The sequence below is a fragment of the Trachemys scripta genome, chromosome 20 (assembly GCF_013100865.1).
Source record: "Trachemys scripta elegans isolate TJP31775 chromosome 20, CAS_Tse_1.0, whole genome shotgun sequence".
Lineage (NCBI taxonomy): Eukaryota > Metazoa > Chordata > Testudines > Emydidae > Trachemys > Trachemys scripta.
The window spans coordinates 10580693-10601605 of NC_048317.1; the positions used below are offsets into that span (position 1 = coordinate 10580693).

The 20913-nt window shown below is 55.7% G+C and overlaps 1 protein-coding gene across 1 annotated transcript in view; it reads right to left on the minus strand.

Moving 5' to 3' along the window:
* Positions 1 to 17614: 17614 nt before the first annotated feature.
* The window catches only part of SLC9A1 (solute carrier family 9 member A1), a 56470-nt gene continuing 53171 nt past the window's right edge, over positions 17615 to 20913 (minus strand). Inside the window, exon 12 of the mRNA XM_034754096.1 lies at positions 17615 to 20595. Within this exon, the coding sequence (XP_034609987.1) occupies positions 20273 to 20595 (323 nt within the window). The 3' untranslated portion in view covers positions 17615 to 20272. The remainder of the gene's footprint in view (positions 20596 to 20913) is intronic.

The window sequence follows — 20913 nt, forward strand, 5'->3', positions numbered from 1 at the left end:
TCAGCTCTCCCAGGCACTGCGCTTTGCCCGGCGCTCAGAAGGGGCTGCAGAACTTTGCGGCTACACAGCGATTGTATGACATCTGTGGCTGGTTTATGTAGGGTTAGGTTCTGCTCCATGGGGGGAGGGTGACCACTGCTCCTCCAGGAACTAAACACTGGGGGGGGGGTGATTAAGGTGAGTCACTGAGTCTAACCATTCTCCAGAGGTGCCATGCCCTGGGGTGCTTCCCGTAGGCTGGGGCAAGCTGGGTTTTCTACAGACGAGGAGCCAACGGCTTTTGGTATCGAGGTGAGCTTGAACTGACCCAGGGCCTTCGGTCTGATCCAGCAAATGGCCAGGCCCTTCTGTACAAGGTGCCCCACCCTGGCAGAATGATCGGAAGGACTTCGATCAGCTGGTGCCCCTCTAGATGGATGAATGACTCCTGGTATGGTTCGTGTGTGTTCAGCTCTGTGCATCGTTTGTAATGTTTTCTCTGGGATGCTTGTGCTTGCTTAGAGAGAGCTGCGGTACCTTGTAACTACTGGCCGTACATTGCTCCTCACCCTCGGGCAGAAAGCAAGGCCCAGGCGCTGGCCTTGAGGCTGGGGCTATCACAGCATTGGTGCCAACTGGGAAACTGGGGTACCCGGCTCCTTTGGGGGCAGAGGATCTGGCATTCCTGGGAGTAGCCAGCATCAGGAGGTGGGTATCACAGGCAAACGCTTCGAAGGGGACTCGCGGACTGGGGCGCTCCTATTGTTCACCTGCGAGGCAAAGACAGGCTGGCAGAGCCCAGAGGGGAGTGCTCAAGTGGCCGACAGGCTGGTGGCGTTGACACCCAGCTGCCAGAGGTGGGGGGCTAACAAGGGGCCTCACAGTCCTGGGTACCCCGAGAGCAATCACAGAGCTGTGCAGCCTCAAACGTGACCTTCAAAGGGGGGTGGGACAGAGTCCCTGCCCAGAGGCAGGTGATGGCTGGAGACCTGCCCGGGAACTCCTGGAGTGGCCCATGGAGCAGGTAATACAGGTGCGGTTACGCTGAAATGGTGACAGGTTCTTCCACTAAGATCTCGCTGCCACCCGTCAGCTGCCACCCCGGCCTGTGACACCCTCTTCTCGACTCGTGTAAGGAAAATAGCCCAGAGCCCAGCTTCCCCTCTGCACTCGGGGATCCCATGGACCTGTGGCTGCTTTCAGGGGCTGGGGTTGTGAGCAACGAAGCAACCACCCGCTGCTTGGCCAGGCTTCAGGTGTGACAGCATCACCCACTGGTGGACGGGTGTTGCCAGGCCCCCTCGGCTGTGCCCAAGCACACCGGATACGAGCCTGTGACCTCCCCTCCCCGCAGCTAGTGGGGTTTGGCTCCCGTTGTAGCCCCCACCTGCTTTTAGCTCTTGCTGGTACGGGCCCCAGCGTGGCTGCCAAGACAGCAGCTGGGAGTGACGCTTGGCCTAGGACAGCTCGGTGCCAAGTTTTGATGGTTGTTAGCACACTGCCATCCTTACGCAAAGCCCATGACCGCAGCTGGCAGAGACGGAGACCAGTGCCTTGCCCCTTGGCAGGAGCACCAGGAACCTGGAACCAGAAGCTTTCTATAAGGAGGGACGAACCCTGTCCTCTTCAGAAAGGTTATTGCCCCCGAGCCAAGCTCCCTCGCCCCGTGAGAGGCTGGCGTGATGGCAGCCCTCCCTCGCCCATGGCTGCAGTGACCCAAGTGCCCGGGGGGACGGCCAAGGAACAGCCCCAGCCTGGGAGCGATTGGATGTTGGACACGGGGAAGACCCCTGCACTGACTAGGGGAAGCAGCTGGGGATTCCCTGTTCCAGTCTCGTCTGCCTGTTGGGGGTGGGGTCTGTCCCTATGCCCCCCGAGCCCCATTAGTGAAGCAGGGCTCAGTGCGTGCTCCCTGCAGCCCTCCCCCACCCCGCCTGCATCGCAGTGGGGAGAGCTTTTCTTGCTGCCGTTCCCAGCCTCCACCCTTCACCAGCCAGGCCAGCATGACGGAGAGCCACCAACCCCTCCGTTTCCTGCCTGGGGAGACCTTTAATGTGTGTCATTGCAGCAGCCAGAGGCCCCCGCCGAGATCAACTGTGCTGGGCGCTGCACCGACCTGCAGCACGAGCCAGGCCTGGCCTCGATCGAAACAGACAAGACAGGCAAAGTAGGAGGAGTTATTTATCACCCCCATTTTACAGATGGGCAAATGGAGGCTCAGAAAGGGGAAGTGACTTGCCCGGGTCGCCCAGCAGATTGAAAGGCTAACAAGTTTGTTGATAGGTAGGGGCAGCTGCTGTTTTTGGAAGCAGAAAGGATGCAGCAGGTTACAGAGACCCCCCCACCCCCACCGGGAGACTTTAAGGGAAACAAGGAGAACAAAAGTCATCGAATAAAAGAGATTCAGGCTGAACGCGCATGTGGGTATGTGCGTGTGAAAGATGGCTGAGGCACTGACCCAGGACTCAGGCGATCTCAGGTCAGTGGCCAGTCCTGCCACAGACTCACTGTGCAACCTTGGCCAAGTCACTTCATCTCACCGTGACTCAGTTTCCCATCTATAAAATGGGGATAACTAGCAGTTGCCTACCTCCCCGAGGTGCTGCGACGACCGATTTCATTTGTGGTCATGGGGTGCTCAGATATGCTGGAGATGGGGGGGCCGTAGGAAGCCCCAGCTGGAGAATTGTTGCTCTTGGCTCTCAAGGAAAAGGAACAATGGGCGGTGTATCTGGCTGGGGAGGCTGAGTGATTAGGCAACGTTTCAGCACAATCCCTTAGGAAACGCTGGTGTTTCACTCTCAACGCTTATCTATAAAGACACGTGACGCAACCGCTCTTGTCTGGGGCACCTGGCTCTGACAAGGAAAGGAGCAGGGTGGGTGGCTTAAGCATCTTCTGGCACATAGTGCCAGTTTTGGCTTAGAGCCCTGGAAGCCACCATTAGCACAGCCCAGAGAAAGACACCATGCCATTGCAACATCCAGTGACCTAGTCCGGACAGCCCTCGCAAGGAATCCTCTCTCCTCCCACTCATCCCAGGGAGAAGGAGAGTGACAGTGTCCCGAGGAAAGCAAGCTAAGGGCATTCACAACTCATGTGCGAAGGGAGATGCCCCATGCAAGACCCCAGACTGGGGATGCTCTCCGTGCCTTGGGATGCTTGTTTGTACATGGCCAATGTTCACGAATGAAGTTGGAGTCGCACACCCAATAGTTAGGTCCAGGGATTAGGGCCTAGGGAATGAATGTTCTACTCCCTGCTCGGGGAGGGAGTATGGTTGGAGCAGAGAATAAGGAGTCGGAAGGCCTGGCTCTGCCACTGATTTGCTGTACAACCTCAGGCAAGTCACTTCCTGTCCCAGTTACCCTGCCTGTAGACTAGGGTTAACGGCACTGACCCACCTTTGAGGGGAAAAGTCCCTCTCATTGAAGGTGTTCGCGAAGTGCAAAGTCTGATTTCAGAATGGCGGGGTTATGAACGCCGATGGCTAATCACCGGATGTTGTCTCAAGCGGCAGCCATTCACCAGCACTGGGACTAGCTGAACCAAGGAAAGGGCTCAGGGCATTTCTTTAGCCATAGAGGCGCTTTGATTGACAGCTCGTTCGGGCCGTTGGGCAGCTCTTTTAAACCAGCGAGAACACGGGCCCATCCTTGGACGTGCCCAGGACAGTGCCTAAGACAGCAACCGAGGACACTCAACGAGCAGGCGTCTGCTGCCCCGACTCCAGAGCAGAGAGCAGGCGCTGACTTTCACACCCGCCGAGCAATGCGTCCGAGATCAAGCGATATGAAACACGTTCCCTAGTGCAGGGCTTGAGCCTGAAATCCTTACTCACCCGAGCAGGAAGCCCATTTCAATCACCACCATCTTGCCAACGCTTGCAGGTTTTTTCACAGCAGCTGCTGTACTCAGGCGCACCCTGGCTTTCATTTAAATACAAAGTTTCTGGCCCACATAGTTGCAGAGAAAAGCCTGAAACCATGAAGCAAGCGCGACCTAAAGGGGGGTGGGGAAGGAAGGCAAATAAAAGGAACCCAGCTTACAAAAATCATGATTTTGAAGCCAATCTCATATTTTTCAAGTATCAGCGGGGTAGCCGTGTTAGTCTGGATCTGTAAAAGCAGCAAAGAGTCCTGTGGCACCTTATAGACTAACTGACGCTTTTGAGGGTGACTACCCACTTCGTCGGATGCAGGCATTCACCCACGAAAGCTCATGCTCCAATACGTCTGTTAGTCTATAAGGTGCCACAGGACTCTTTGCTTTCTCGTATTTTTGGCAGGCCAGCCTCAAGGTTTGTGAACATTTGCCCCTGGCAATATTGTCAGCGAGATGACTCGAGTAAGGTAGGGTTACAGGATCTGGTTCCAACTTACCTGCAAAGACCCGACTTCATGGGTTCCCTGATCCAGTTAATGAGAGCTCCTCCCCTCCCACCGACCGACTGGGGCGTAGCTGCCACCGAAACAGAGGCTTCTGGACCTGAGCCTTGTCACGTCAGATGTTCAGAGAAATGGGGGAGAGCTAGGCAGGGAATGACTAAAATGCCAGTTAAATGGACAATCCCTTTTCCGAGGGCAAAGTGTAAAGCCATGAAACCAATGCTAAGAGCTTCATTAAATCAACAGGCAGAGGCTGCCTTGTGGAAAAGCCCAAGTCAGTGGGTGGATGGTTTGTTCCGCCCAGAGAGATCTTTGCAAAGAGGGGGAAATAGCCTGCCAGAAAATTTGCTAGGAATCTGGAGTCCTCCAGAGTATGTCAGTTATACTGTCTCTGTGTCAACTCTCCGGGGTTAAACATGCAGACAGCCAAATCACACACTAGCAACAGTCAGGCCCCAGGTCAGCCAGGTATTTAAGCCTGTGTCTAATTTTAGGTACATAATACAAATTAATAATAATAATAATGAACATTGACTAGTTACATGCTTCAAGTCAAGCAAGTGCTTAAGGACCTGGCTGAATCAGGGCCTTAATTGGCAACAATTAACAAGAGGATTAAAATGGTACTTTTGGAAAAAAGACGTGGCCCCTGAATGCGTCACTCTGCTGCATACCACAATTTCACGTTGACAGAGCGGGCAGAGCTCAGATCCCCCTGCTCCCAAAGCAGATGCCCCTGACATTTGAACAGTAAAGGACAATCCCCTTTAAGTGTCAGCAGTATAGGGCCTACGACACACAGCCAAGCCGTTCCAATTCCATCCAGTAAAGTGCATCAGTGCACACAAGCATGACCCAGTTCGTTATTAGATGAGTGCCCCATAACATATATAGGATGGTTCGGTGCTCTGCATGACGGTCCTATGTTTGCTAGTTACCAATACAACCAGTTTGATACATTGTCTCCTGTTATAAAATAATAAAGCCTCTCGGCAGAAGCATCCAAAAGCTTGGGGAGGATGGTGTCACCTTGGCTCGTGCCCACGCACTTAATTGCTGGAGCCCAAACCCAGCTATTAGCAATGAAATAACAAGCTGCATGAATGGCAAAGGACAAATTCATTCAGAGATTTCAGCTGCCAAGGTGTCATTCTAGCAACCCCTAGGGAATGGGGCTCTCGGTGTGCCATTAATTCAGCATCCCGGCCCTTCTAAGAGGTAGGTGGTTATGATCTCTCATTTACAGCTGGGGAAACAGACACCACTCACCCTCACAGCCAGGAATAGACTCCCACCTTAGCCACAAGACCACACTTCCACCCGGCAAGGCCCAGCTGAACCAGTTTGTGAACAGCCAGATCCAGGTCACATCTGTTCCCCTCCTGCAGACGAAACCTCATCCCAGCCCCAGGCCTGGAGGTCCAGAGAAGTTTAATGTGTGTGTGTTTTTTTTTTTTTTTCATTCTTTGCCTGGCTTCTGTGCTCCCAACCAGGTCATTCCCTATGGCCTGATGAGGCCCCGGGAGCAGCGTGAGTCCAGGGGAAGCCTGCATGTGCCAGAATTGTTGTGGGAGTCCTGGGCCAGGGCAGGGCTGGAGAAAGCTGATCACAGATTCTCCTCCTTCCTCAAAGTGCATGTGAAGGGGGGTCTCAGCCCAGGGGACCAGTGTCTCCACCAGACTGTCCCTCTAGTCGGCTGTCTCAGCACGGAGACCCAGGATGCCATGGGCCGTGGGGAGCCCAGAACACGTCCCTGAAGACGAGGGCTGAGGCACATGAGTGAGGGGGTCGGGAGGCTTCAGTCTCCAGGGCTGTTAGCTGGGTAGTGCTGGCCTAAAAGAACGACTGCCCCAGGAATTGTCCTTCTCGCCGGGTGGCTAGACAGAGGCCAGGCTCCAGCCAGTGCGCTGGATCTGCTCAGCAGCGGGCAGGGAAAGGGAGGGGACTATCCACCAACTCAGCCCAAGCTCAGCCAACTTCTCTTCTCCGTAACTGATCAGCCCTGAAGGTGGATTGTGGCTCCCAGGAGGACCCACACAGCAAGGCTGACCCTGGAGGCTCCAGCCGAGGCCTGCATGGCCGTGTCTATGCCAAAGTGGAGAGGAGGGTCTATCCCCCTCTCTTCCATACTCAGCTTGGAGCTCATCAAGGGGAAGGCCAAGCCCAGAAACCCCGCTGAGCTGATGGGCTCTCCCCCGTCACAGTCTTGGAGACCGAGCTGATGGCAAGTCTAGTCTGTGGCGGTTCTTAGCCTGCTCTCCTCAGGGCAGTACCTGAGCACTGGGCATTAGTGACGTGAGTGACCCCTCTCGCAGGTGGTTCATTTCCCCTCTCATTCTCTGCATTAGGCTGTTGTGCTGCACTTCAGAGCTGGCCTCTTTCACGCTGGGTGTTAGAATTGATTCCTGAGCATGAAGGATCTCCGGGAACTTTTTGACATCACAGCAACGTTAACTCCGGAGGCCTGGACGAATTCCAGTTGGGACAATTATCTTCCTCTTGCAATTTCGGCTGGATACAGTTGGCATTCATCATTTCCTCTCCTAAAATGTTTGATAGCCGTACTGTATGCTGTTCAACAGCTGCTCGGTTCCAGCCCAGACACGGCTGCATTTCAGTGAGTGGGGAGGCGTGCTCTGGGTATCTCTACACAGCAAAAACAAAACCCCGCAGCAGCGTGTCTCAGAGCCTGGGTCAACTGGCTGGGGCTTGCACTACAGAGTGAAACATGGGGGTGTAGATGTTCCCACTTGGGCTGGAGCCCGGGTTCTGAAATCCGGCGAGGGGACGGGTCTCAGAGCTCGGGCTCCACCCTGAGTGGGAACATCAGCCCTGCTGTGTGTAGCCTCATAGCATGATCCCAAGCCAGTTACCCTGGCCTCTGGGATTTTTTACTTTGCAGTGTAGACGTACTCTCCATGTCTATAGCTACCACGTTAATTGGTCATAGGGGCTGAAAAGTGTAATGGAAAGGGCTAATGCTCAGGGTGGAGTGAGATGGTCCCAGCCCTTGGTGACTGCTGCGTCTAGCCCATCGGGCCTTTGATGGGGTGTATTTTCCATAAACGAGGGGCTACTGACGCATCTTACCCGCCACAGGTGCAGAGAAGTCACTAGCCGCCAGCAGGTCCTTTGCAGGGCTCTCCAGTTTCTCTCGGATTCCTGGAAAGCCAGTTTCATTTTGCTCCTAAGGTAACTGCCCATGTACACACCAGGGGGTCTATGCACGGAGGTGGATGGGGAAGAGGGGACACACATATACATGGGAGGGACTGTGCAGGCCTGTGACTATACGCGGTGGACTGTGCCTGAGAAATCCAAGGGCCCAACTCTTATCCCAGGGGGGCGTAGGGAACAGGATCTGACGCCACATCTGCAGAACAAGCGACAGGGCTGCGGCCCCAGGATCAACGGTGACCTGGTCTAAGGGGCACCAGGAGACGGCTCTATCCCTCTCACCCCCGCAGCGCTCGGCCCAGGTGTACAGCCCCATCTGCGCCCTCCTTTGTGTCTGTCTCCCATGGCAACTTCGCCAAGCCGCGGTAAACACACCCGCTTTCTGGGACGGCACACCCCTCCGCCTGCAGGCTGTTTGCCATCAGCTTCTTGCTAAACGAGCGCAGAGCCATAAAGCACCTGCGTCACCGCTTGCTGTGCTTCTCCTTCCCCCGCCTTCAGCGTGGGGAAGGCCCTTGCACCAGGGAGCGGCCCTGCTGAAGTCTCCCAGCTCACTAGGGATCCAGGCCCAGTCAGCGGCCGTCTCTTCTCTGGCAGTTGCTTCTCAGAGCAGGGATCCTCCTGATCTGGCCAGACCGAAGCACCTCGGAGCTTTGCCAGTGGCAAGTAGGGTTGCCAACTTTCTAATGGCACAAACCCGAACACCCCTGCCCCGCCCCCTGCCCTGAGGCTCCATCCCCCCTTTCCTCCGTCGCTCGCTCTCCCCCACCCTCTCTCACTTTCACCAGGCTGGGACAGGGGGTTGCGGTGTGAGGGGGGGTATGGACTCTGGGCTGGGGGTGCAGGCTCCGGGTGGGGCCAGGGATGAGAGGTTTCAGGTGCTGGAGGGGGCTCCGGCTGAGTGCGGGAATGGGTGCAGGGTCCGGCTCAGGGGAGGGGCCGGGGATGAGAATCCTTGCATAGATTTTTTAGCTGCACAATCTGAGTCTTCATCTTTAGCTTTAAATGCTTGGATCTTCAGACATAGTTTTTTAAAGAAATCCTTCAAAAGACCACCTTTATCTAAAATACACATGCGAGCCCAGGCTGCCGAAAGGGACAGGGACACCAGTTTAATAATACTGCATAGGGCCCCATAAATCCCAAAGACGGCCCTGGGGAGGGGATATGTATCTAGAGGGGTCCCAGAGGAGTCTGTCTTGGGTCCTGTACTATTCAGCGTTTTCATTAACGACTTAGATAACGGAGTGAAGAGTAAGCTTATAACAATTTGCAAATGATGCCAAGTGCTTGCAACCCCTCCCAGCTTTCGAGGACAGGATTAGGTTTCAAAATGCCTTGACAAACTGGAGAATTGGTCTGTAATCAACAAGATGAAATTCAGTAAAGACAAATACTACGCTTAGGAAGGGAAAATCAAATGCACCACTACAGGATGGGGATTAACTGGCTAGGCAGTGGTGCTGCTGAAAAGGATCTGGGGGTTCTAGTGAATCACAAATTGAATAGGAGACAACAACGTGATGCAGTTGTGACAAAGGCTAATATCAGTCTAGGGTGTATTAACAGGAGTGTCGTATATAAGACATGGAGGTAGTTGGCCCACACTGCGTGGCAGTGGTGGGGCCCCAGCTACAGTCTTGTGTCCAATTCTGGACAAATTGGAGACAGGCCAGAAGAGAGCAACAAAAATGATAAAAAAGTTTAGAATCCCTGACAAGAAGAAATTGGCTTAGATGTAGGTTAGATATTAGGAAAAGCTTTCTAATGACGAGGGTAGTTAAGGTCTGGAACAGGCTTCCCGGGGAGTTTGTGGAATCCCCACGGATTTTAGACAAACCCCTATCAGTGGTCTTGGCTCAGCACAGGGGCTGGACTAGATGACCTCTCAAAGGCCCTACATTTCGATATCACTGCATTGTCCAAACAACCAGTTACACCTCACAGCACCTACAGGCATTTTCTCCAGGCACAAGGAGGCGAAGTGACTTGGGCAAGATCACAGAGCAAGTCAGTGGCAGAGACAGGAACAGACATCTCCCCCCCCCATGGCTCCTGACTTCCAGTCTCCTGTTCTGTTAGATTCTTTACCTCTGACAGGTGAGGCTATACCCGGCCCATCGGCCCTTTTAATCCAGCCCTCGAGCTCCCGCTGGGGAGTGGGGTTGGGAGCTTTCCCCACTTTGGTGCTCCAGCTGGGGACCAGGGTCGGGGGCTTGCCTTGCTCTGCGTGTGTAGCAGCTCTGCATGGCTCCCAGAAGCATGAGCAGCCAAGGGGCTCCACCTGCTGCCCCTGCCACAAACACCAGCTCTGCAGCTCCTATTGGCTGGGAACTGCAGGCAATGGGAGCTGCAGGGGTGGTGCCTGCAAACAGGGCAATGCGCAGAGCAGTGTGGTCCCGCCTCTGGGGGGGATGACGGACCACTATTTCCAGGAGCCGCTTCAGGTAAGCGCCACCCTGATCTTGTACCCCTGAGCTCCACCCCGCCCCCGTGACCCAGCCCTGATTGCCCTCCAACCCCCTTTGATCCCAGCCCAGAGCACCCTCCTGCACCCCAAACCCCTCATCCCCAGCCCCACCCGAGTCTGCACCCCCAGCTGGAGCCCTTATCCCCCCCATGCACCCCAATCCCCCGCCCCAGGTAGCCCTCCATACAGTTTCCATATTGAGATGTGGTCCTCAGGCCAAAAAGTTTGCCTATCCCTGATCTAGAGCTTAGAGATACGTTTGCTAACACAGATAGTTGATTGTTCTGAACTGGGAGCAGCAGCTTCCCCTCCTGCTGGGCTTGCATTCAGAATCCAGCGGAGATGTGTTTGCACTAGGGTGACCAGATGTCCCGATTTTATTGGGACAGTCCCGATTTTTGGATCTTTTTCTTATATAGGCTCCTATTACCTCCCCACCCCCATCCCGATTTTTCACACTTGCTGTCTAGTCACCCTAGTTTGCACACAGTAGGATGTTGGCTCTGTTCGAAACACCTTCCATAAATTCTTTCCCTTCTCAGGCCAGGCCTGGGTGCCCAGGAGAAAAGATCACGTCACGCCTAGGGACACAGAGAAGTGGAGGAACTTTCTCCAAGCCCCTGATTAAGGTGGTGCTGGAAGGATTAGAAATCAGGTCTGTCCAGTTTCCAGTCCTATGCTTCCACCCCTAGGGCACACTTCTATGTGGAGACAGAAGCCCAGGTGGCCATGGATTTGGGGTGCCCATCTTGAAAATCTGACCCAAACCCTCAGCGCCCCTAACTAGACCCAGATTTTCAAGTGCTCAGCACGCTGTGGGCACCTAACTAAGCGCTCAGAACCCAACATGCAAAGCGGTTGTGAGAGGTTGGTCCCGGGGGGCTGATTTTCAGACCTCATGAGCATCCCCCTGGGAGTGGAGGGGGTTCAGCACGCCTGAAAAATACCATCCAAGCTACCACCTTGGGGACCTAAAATCACTGGCCTCTTCTGAAAACTTTGCTCCCAGTGTATTTCCTCAGTCATGCCTGACTGAGCTGCCAGCAGATCTAGAATTCGCATCTCCTCTTTTTCAGAAGGTGCTAGACCTCCCCACCCCACCCCCCATTCTACACACACACTGGAGCCTTTCTAATCCATGCCCCCCTCCACTACGAGCCCCGCTGCCACTCCCCGCTAGCTGCCAAAGGAACCCGCCAATCACATGCACAGCTTTTAAAGGCACAGTGTTAAGATCAACGACATACTTTAAATCTCCTCAGTACGACTAACCCTGCTAGAACATTCAGAGAGGCTGGTTTCTAGTGCCAGCTCCGGCACTGACCTGCTTTGTGATCTTGAGCAAGTCACTGCCCTTCCTCTGCCTCAGTTTCCCTCCCAACCTTTCTCTGCTCTGACTATTCAGACTGTAATTTCACTGGGGCAGGCCACATCTCACTAGGTGTCAGTGCAGCACCCAGCACCATGGTGGTCCTGGTCTTGGCTAGAAGGTCTAGAGAGGCTACACAACGCCAATGCTGCTAAAGTGGTTAAGCAGAAAGGATATTGAGAACTCAACGCTGTCCTGTGTGGCTGCTGTCTGACTTTTTGACGTGTCCTTTTTCTGTTTACAGAGATAAGCGGTGGGTTCTCTCTCTCTCTCGCCGTCTGCATTAGTCAAACCCAGGGATTAAAACTGGATGAAATGCGATGGTCTGTGCCCTGCAGGAGGTCAGTCGCCAGGAGCTAATGATCCCCACCTGGCCTTAATCTTGATAATCAGAGCCGTCAGCGTCCCTGTTGGTTTGCCTTTAAGTTTCAGCTTCTCACACCCCAGAAGAATTTTTAAACTCCCCCGAACCAGTTTCTTTGCAATTAAAATTCTAGATAAGCCACTTAGGCCCGTGTGTGTGGCAGGGGGAACGCTGTTCTGTCTGGGCCTCATCCCACAGGCAGGGTCTCCTTTCAACCCCCAGTGCTCTGCCAATGCCAGGTCAGAGTTAAGCATCGGGCTCCGGCACCAGCTCCAGCCTTTCAACCTTCTGCTGGTGGCTGTGCAGGTGATGGTGGCAGATGGGCAGAGCCCGCGCCTCCTGGCCTGTATTTCTGGCATAGGGTGAAGCACTGGGCATATTTTATTGACTTGTCCTGACCCGGCCACACTTGGGCCAAGGGAAGGAGGAAACAGGCTTTCCACGGGGTGGCTCCTGCCCCCACACATCTCGGCGGAGGGAGCAGGGGCCTGAGAACCAGGTTTGCAACGCCATTCTTTTGAGAGCTGCACTCCCCAGGGCCGGGACCCCTCTCTCTGCAACGGGGCAGGCTGGCATGCTAGGAGCTTGGCGTGCAATGCTATAGCTTTACCACCCTGCTCTGCCCCCTTCATTGCAACAGGGCACCCACTCCTCTCTCTTCCCCCCAGCTGGCTCAACCAGTCATACTCACCTCTCCCAAGCACCAAGCCAGGAGCTCCTGCAGCCACCAGGGGCTTCTTTTGCCTAGTGTAGGAATACAGAGTTAACATACCAGATCCCTAAGGGCTACAGGGAGGATGGGGCTAAGCAACAGAACCACCTCAAGCCCCCAGTGGAAGATTTTCCTGTAGCAGGAGAGGGTTTCCCTGTAGAGCAGTGAGGTCTGATCTGCTGGGGGGGTTGGGGTGTGAGACATCCCTTACAATCAATACCTGCACTATCAGCCCAGTACCCCCGGCTTGCACCACTCAGGGGGGTTGAGGGCACCACGCCACGCGCTGTGCGTCTACCTCGGTTTCTGGCTCTGAGGTGGGGAAAAAAATCAGGCTGCACCTTGAATTTGAGATCCACACCAAGCTGCCACTGGCCCTTTAACATGCAAGGGATGGAAAATAAAGTTGAAGAGGGCAGGAGATTAGACATGCCAGTGAACGATCTCAGCCTGCCCCTGGCAAAGCAAACAGCCCGGGTTTGTGTGTGTTTCCATGGGCCACGTGCCCACCCGGTGCTGTTCTTCCCAAGCGCTGGAGGGAGGTGCTTGCACTGCACAAACCAACCCCCTCACCTTCACCCCTGGCAGTGGGGCACTGGCTCAGCCATACAGTGGGGCAGAGGCTTGTAGCGACTGGGATGGACTGCCCATCCAGCGTGCCCGCTGCCCCGCAACAGAGCGAGTCTACCTAGCGCAGCGTCCGTGCCTCCTGCATCCCAGAGCTGCGGGGTCGGGGCACCCCAGGGCCCACTGTCCCAGCGGCCAATGCGCCCCAGAACCCAGCTCGGTGGCTGCTTAGAGACTAGAACCAGAATTTTCCAAGTCTGGCCACCAATCTGGGGGGAGTCTCACATTTCCTGGTTCTCTGCTTGAGTCACCTCAGACCATGAAAGGGACTGGGCCCCCCTGAATACAGGCCTCAGCACCACTGAGAATCAGGCCCTATGCGGCTCAGGTTGGGCCCTCAAAGGCTGAGGTAGCCCAAATTAGCAGCCACTTTAGAAAGGCTGGGCCCAAGCAAAAGGGAGTTGGAACCACGGTCTGAATAGAGCCTCCTGGGACTGATCTGGCCGTGAGCCACCTCACCCCTGCCTTAGCCACCTGCTCCCGGGGCCCTTGAACCAGGAGCCCAGCAGGACTGGCCAGGGCCTGACAGCTGGAGCGCCCATGTTGTACTTGCTGCGCCGGTCTCTGCTTCTCTGTGTCCCAGCTTCCCCAGCAGCATAGTGGGGGATGTAGGTGCCCAGGAGCAGAGGAGGGAGGCCCTGACCACCAGAGAGCCCTGGACCTCTGGCCATGGTAACTTCCCATCCCCCAGCCCGAGCCCTTTCCTCCAAACCCCTCGTCACAAGCCTGGAGCCAGCGAGGAAACTCCTGGTTCTCTCTGCCACATGCCACGGCTGCTCCAAAGTGGCCCTGCTATTGGCATGACAACTCACGGAGCTCACACACGTTTGGAGTAGGTGGGTCCGCCGCTTGACCCGAAGGAGAATCTCCCCAGGCAATTAGCGGTATAGGGCCTATGACACATAAGTGTCTTACTCAGACTGTAAGCTCTTCGGGGAAGGGACTTTTTGTGCTGTGCTTGTGCAGCGCCTAGCACAGGACAGAGGCGCTATGTGGGAGGAGGGGGTAAAGGCACAGGGAAGTGGTCAGGATGCATCGTGGGTCCCCGGAACAAGCCAGCCATTCCCAGGCCAGCAGCTTCTCCTCTCCGGGGACTGCTGACTCCTGTCAGAGTGGGCTCGTGTCACAGAGAAGGAGATTCAACTAAAGCCATGCCAGAGACCTCCAGCAGGGAAGCTCAACATTCATCAGCGCAATTAGAGCTAATTATTTTAATAAGGCAGACCGGGTCAGCGTCCTCCTCCTGTTCAGTGTTGTATGCCGCGCCCAGGGCTTGTAGGGTTGCTAGGAGGCGAGCTGTTTGAGCCCGCAACTATGCCAACGCCTGCTGGGAGATCGTGGGCTCCATCCGCGAACCCAGGGCAGGCTGGTTTACTATTTGAATGGGAGACCACCAGCCCCACTCACGGTGGGTATATGCCTTCAGAAAGGGGGGCCCTGCTCTCGCCAAACCAGTGCTGGGGGACCTCATGCCGACAGAGCTTGCAAAGGCTCTGACGGCAGAGTTTAAGCAGATCCATTTCACTGCCTAGCCTAAATTGTTGGGCAGTGTTGCTGTGTGCTGTTAAACAGCTGCCCCCAGAAGTGGGTGCATTTCAGTCACATGCAACTTGATTTCCTTAGGGGGCTGCAGTGGAGCGGGAGAGCTAAGTCAGTGACAACAGCCCCCGCCCCCCCAGGCTGAAAAGTGCCATGTAAATGCACGAGCACACTGACACTGCTTCTCTACACCCCCACCCGTTAGTATCTATTTAAAGAGACATCAGCCCAAGAATCCTCCACTGTTTCACATATGCTCCATACAAACAAAGCCAGTGGGCGCCTGCTCGGGCCAGTATCGGGTGGCAGAGAATGCTTGACACTCATTAGGAAGAGCTAGTTCTCATGGATCCACGTCCAGGGGAGCAGAAGGTCCTGTGAAGTTAAGCTGTGGGGGTAGGCACGATCCGTACAACGGCTATGCAGAGATCGACCCAGAACCATGCTCCTCCATCATGCAGGTTCTGTCCAGGCTTCGTAGAAGCCACCTGCTTCTGACCCAGCACCACTTCCTTGAATCTTAAGTGCACCAGGGCAAGTTGTTGCTCATTCTTTAGGGAGCTGGCACCCTCTTGTTTAACACTGGACTGAACGAGAGTCTGCCCTTCCCCTTCATTGTGCAAATCAGGGGAGACATGATCACACAGGCAGCTGGGTGGGGCATGAGGCTTGGGTAGTGAATATCGCCTGTCTGTCGCTGCAGAGCCTAGGGGGCACCCGGGCCTGGAGCCAGCAAGCTGGCCAGACCCCCAGCCCTCCTGCTAAGCCCGTGAGATATAAGCAGCCTCCCCGTGAACAGCCAGGCCTGGCTGCTTGCAGATTCCAGAAGGCTCCCCACCCCTCTCCGCCCCACTCCAGCGCGTATGAGTCAGGGCATCTTCCTAAAAGGGAGGCTGGGTGCAACGCCTGGGAAACCGGTGGAGTAACCAAAGCCCCAGCGTCGTGACCCAAACCAAAAGGGAGACAGCAGCCAGGAGGCTGTCAGGGCACGTGGGGGGGAGAGAGAAGAAAGAGTCCATTGCCCAGAACAGGGTCCCGCCCGGCTTCATGCCACTCCCCGAGCACAGCCGTCAGAGCCAGAGTGATGTGAAGTCACCAGAGCCCTAGGGAAGGATCGAGGACCAGGGCAGGACTCCCCTTGGCTCCACCTCTCTGGTCCCGGATTGCTCAGTTGGCCCCACTCTTTTCCTTTCAGTCTCCGGTTGGCCATGTGGCTAAGCACAGAATTAGGAGTCAGGCTTCCTGGGCTCCGTTCCCAGACACACTGGGTGAACCGGTCATTGCCCTTCTGCGCCTCAGTTTCCCCAGCTGCAGTTCCTATGTCACAGAGGCACCGAGAGGCTTAAATTAACATTTTAAAACAGCCTTTGAGACACAGAGCTTGAGCCACGTCCATTCTTCTCTATTCAGCTGCTACAGCCCAAGAGAGACTTGCTGCAGAAAAAGGTTATTGCTACGACTCCTCCAGCAATAGACGATGCTTTACTACAGGGCTCAGAACCCAAAGCCCGGGTACATTAGAACAAGTGCCTGCTGCCACACCTTGGTCTTTGTTCTTCCCTAGTACGGCGGCTGATCGATTGATGTAACTCCACTACAGCCGAGTCTGCTGCAGACAACTCCCTGTAGGCCACACCCACACTGTGGCAGAATCAGGGTCAAAACGACGCGTGAGGACAGGCTACTGGAGTGGGATTCAGGAGCCCTGCGTTCTATTATTGAACAGCCAGGACTGAGCAGGTCATCAGAACTACAGCCCCTGCCCGGGGGCAGAAGGCCGTTATGAACATCCTGGCTCTTCCGTTTGAGGATGACGGTGGCATGGCTAAGGGAGGCTCGGGGCTAGGACGCAGATCTGTGCTCAGTTCTTGGCCCTGCTGCGGATTCCCTGTCTGAGTGTGGGCAAGTCACTGAACCTCACTGGACCTCAGTTCCCCACCGGTCAAGCGAGACCAACGATCCTGTTCCTCTCCCAGCCATCTTCGGTCTTGGGTGTTTGGCCTGTAAACACCTTGCCGCAGGGACTGTCTGATTCCAGATGAGTTCAGCGCCTGGCACACTGGGGCCATGTTTTCGGTTGAGGCTGGTAGATCACAAGTAATAACCCTGTTCAGCGTCTGCCCAACTCCCCACATACCCTGTAGCCAACTTTCTACAGCCAGGATGAATTCAAGCGCCAGACGATTGGAGACAGACTCCAAAGAGCTTGTTGGGTTCCTTTGGAGAGGCAGGGCTGCCTGCCGTGAAAATTAGGGATCATGCTAAAAGTAGCTCTGTCCTTCTCCTAAACCCAATTTAGGGAGGGTGCAGACGGCCCCTAGTTTCTGAGCACCAGTCTGCCCACCTAGCGTGCGAGAGAGACCGCATGTGAATGTGCACTGCCATCTGCTGGCTGGGACTCCATCTACCTGATGCCTCGCTCACCTGCCATGACCCTTACAAGCGAGTCCTGCCTCCTCCATCCTTCGGGAATGTTCCTGATCTCAGGACTACCCCCTACAGACCTGACAGCGGGCTCTGCAATGCCAAGCAGAAGGGCTGAGACCGCTACTAGCTTTGAGTTTGCGCTGCCAGGTTCAGCTGCAGCATGACAAGGATGCTCTAGGTTACTGCTCACCTTCGGTGCATCCGCAGCCCTTGGGGGCGCAGCGCAGTGCTCCGATTCCAGAGGTAGGGAAGAAGCAAGCTAAAAGATGCAACCCCCAGCCAGACCACCTGGTTGTGGATATTAAAGGGAAGAAGGGCTGCAGTAGCGAGAGCACAGAAGAGGAGTGAGGCGGTCCTAGCGCCAGCCCTGTTGCTGACTCCCCATGTTAGCATTTGGCAAAGTGCAGCCAGTGTGACTCTGTTTCCCCATCTGCCGAAGGAGGATAGTACTTCTCTACCTGCAAGGCGGTGGGTTGGGCCACTGGTAAGTGCTGCTTTGAGCTCTTTGAGTGGAAGCTTCTAGAGAAGGAGGGCAGAAGGGTCCAAGGTCAATGAAAATCACTAAAAATTAAACATTAATTTATTAGAAGAGTCATGAAAAAAAGATCTTCTTTACAGGTGTTTTATACAAGAGAGAATTTTCATTGCTTAATTATTCCCCCCGGAGGCAGAGCTTTGCACACGCCCCCAGAGACAGCCACGTTCCTGTGGACTCCCTGCCTCTGGGCGCTCAGAGGCCATGAGCTGCAGAGAGCCCTGCGTCAGACCGATATTGCACGTCAGAGGAAAACCACGCCGCCCGCCCGGCCCCTGGCCCCAGCCCTGAGAACAGGCTGGGCGAGCAGGCGTGAGGGAGGCTCGCTAGGTGGATGGCGGAATGGATTCACATATGGAGTAGGCTGGGTTGAGGCAGGCGCCCCGGCCAGGCCCACCAAGTCACGGGACACACAGAGCATTTACTGAAGGCAGGAAGGTAGGAGGACGCTGTTTGCGCAGGCAGACACTGTGTGGCTAAAAGGCACAGCGCAGGGCACAGAGCAGGGCGCGCCGCCGGGGTTGTCTAAGTGCTACTGGAGGAAGGCAGGCACCAAAAGGGCTCGCTAGGTGGCTGGTGCCCTTAAAGCCATGCTCGCAGCATGCCCTGGAGCCCCCTTGACAGGCGACGCAGCACCCATAGAGGTCTCAAGAACGGAAGGCTTTCCGCCTGCTCCAGAATGGACAGCCCAGGCCCTCATCCCCTCCCCCATGCCTGCAGCCCCGCCTCCCCGGCCCCCATTTTAAATACACAGCCCCAAAGCAGCAGCTGTTCTATGCGACAGCCCCGTGGATCGCCCCTGGCCACTAACAACCTAGGAGCCCCTCCCCGAATACAAAGGGGGGGAGCAAAGCTTTGCAGCCCAGGAGAACTAGACCCAGACACCCAGGACGGGGGGAGCGTAGCAAGAGCCGGTTCCAGGAGATTCTCCCACCCCAGAGCGGGAGGAAAGCAGCCTAGGGGTGGGGACGGGACAGCCCAGGGGGTAGATGGGAGCAGGAGGCTGTACTGAATGCCAGGAAGCGATCGGAGATGCCCCTGAATGGGTCCATCAGTGGGGGAGGGAGGAGGAGAGATACCAGCTATAGGAACAGTCTACAAACAGGGGCGAACCCCAACCCCTGGAGCCTGGGACGCATTGGCCCCGTTTCCCTGGACTGGCCCCTTTGGTGGAGAGACTTCCCTGCCTGTCAGAGGCTATTAAAGCTTTATATTAAAGGAATGTGCAGTGTGAGGCCATGGAGGTGGCATCCCCAGCCAGGCAGGGTGAGTGGCTTGGACGTCCCAAGGCCCAGCCCACGTTCATTAAGTCACCAGGTAAGAAAATATATGCAGTGTTTAAAAAAAAATAAAAATTAAAAAAAAAATAAAGCACATTGTTCCCTATGTACAATCAACCCATCCAACCATCTTTGGTTCAGAAACGCTCCTTGCTTTTAGACAGCTCTGGATCCGGGTGGGGTTTAAAACGAGACGCCTAGATCATCAAATCAGAAAATCGCCAACCAATTGGGGGGGGGGGTCAGGGTATTCCACACGGTGACCCTGCCCAGAATAGGGAGGGAGTGGGGGGCTGACCCTGGAGGGGATGATGGGTGGGCTGAGGCTCACCCACCCCTGCTCGGAGCCCCCCTCGCGGCATGCAGCCAGCTCCCCAGAAGTATATTTCTAGCGAAAGCTTTTAAGTGAGAGAATGCAGAGAGAAAGACTGCCAGGGCATGGAACCACAGTGACCCCCATATGGCTATACGGAATTTTTTTTTTAAGTTTTAACCACCCCTTCATTGAAGAACCTAAAACGCTGCATTCACCCTAACCCTGAACAAAGACATTTAAAAATCTGGCTGCTGGGGGGTGGGGGACAGCCTGGCAGCTGGAGGCACCAGCCAACGCAAGGCGACAGCGGCCGCAGAACTGATTGCAGTTCTAAGCCAAGCTGGCCCCTGCTGAGCTGGGGAAGAGGGTGAGCCGAGCACCGCTGAGGCTGCTGGAAGGAGATGGGCTGTGCGGTAGCACCTGCAGCAGAGCACGTGCAGGACAGTGCGGGGTTTCCAGCTCCTCTGCTGAGGGACACCCTCTGCTTGCAACAGCCCCAGTGGCAAGGCCGGCTGCCGCGCTGGCTCTGGGACAGGGACGCTAACTTACAGCGGGTAACCAAGGTGGGCAGAGGCTAATCCTAGAGCCCTCTTCCCTCACGCAGACCGTCTGGGGAGTAACCCACAGCCACACCCATTGCAGCAGTCCCTGAGTTGGCAAGGATTAGGGTTGTGTCTGAGGCAGGGTAAACAGCACAGATCTGCTCTTGGAGGGGGGAAGCGTCTCCAACAGCCACGAAACGCCTGTGTAAGCCAACTCTGCTGGTGAGCAGGACCCCGCAGAGCAGGGCTCCTTTCAGACCTGCCCCCATTCAGCAAGGGAAAACCGTCCAGGGCAGCGCATGAAAACTGAAGGACCAGGTTGGAATGCGTGGGCTCCCCTTCTCGCTGAGAATTGCTGGGGTCTTCTCCTCCGCTTGGGCAAAGGATTCCTCACCTGCCACAGCCAACGCTCCCTCGGCAGGGCAGCCACCCCATTCCACCCTCCCAAACCCCGAGGGTAGCGCCAGGGGAACCAATGGGAAATAAAAGGATCCATGTGTGTGCAAGCAGCTCCCCCTGCAGGCCAGATCTGGCAACGCACCCGCTGCTACTTCCCTTTGGGGATGAATGGCTCGCCCTCCTCGGGTTCGGGCTGAGGCCCAGGGTCACTCAGGCACCGCATCATTCGCTGGTTGCTGGGGCTGTCGCTGGCCCCCGGGGTGAAGACGTTGTCAGTGCCCGGCGAGGAAGGCTCCATCACGTGCATCACGAGCCCTTCCTCGTCCTCCTCGGGCGACGGTGGGAGGCAGCTCGTGCCCTTCAGCTCCTCGTTTACCAGGTCGACGGACTCCGGAGACTGGGGCGAGGCTGGGTCGATCGTGATGATAGGTAGGTTCCCCGAGTCCGACTTGGGCTCATACGCCAGCGGGTCTGGAGAGAGAGAGCGGGGCGAACAGTCACCATCTCAGCACCAAACGCAGCTGCCCTCAATTCACCCAGAGGGCCAGGTGGAGTTTTCTTAGACCACTCATTAAAAAATAGTGTGTGGGAAGTGGAGTCTAGTGGTTAGGGCAGGGGGGATGGGAGTCAGGACTCCTGGGTTCTATTCCCAGCGCTTGAAGAGAATATGATCTAGTAATCGGGGGGTGTGGAGCTCAGAGTACAGAATCTTGGGATCTGTTCCTACTGCTGGAGTGAGAGCTAGTGGCTGGAGGGCGGGGGTGGAGGGCTGGGGAAATCATTCCTAAC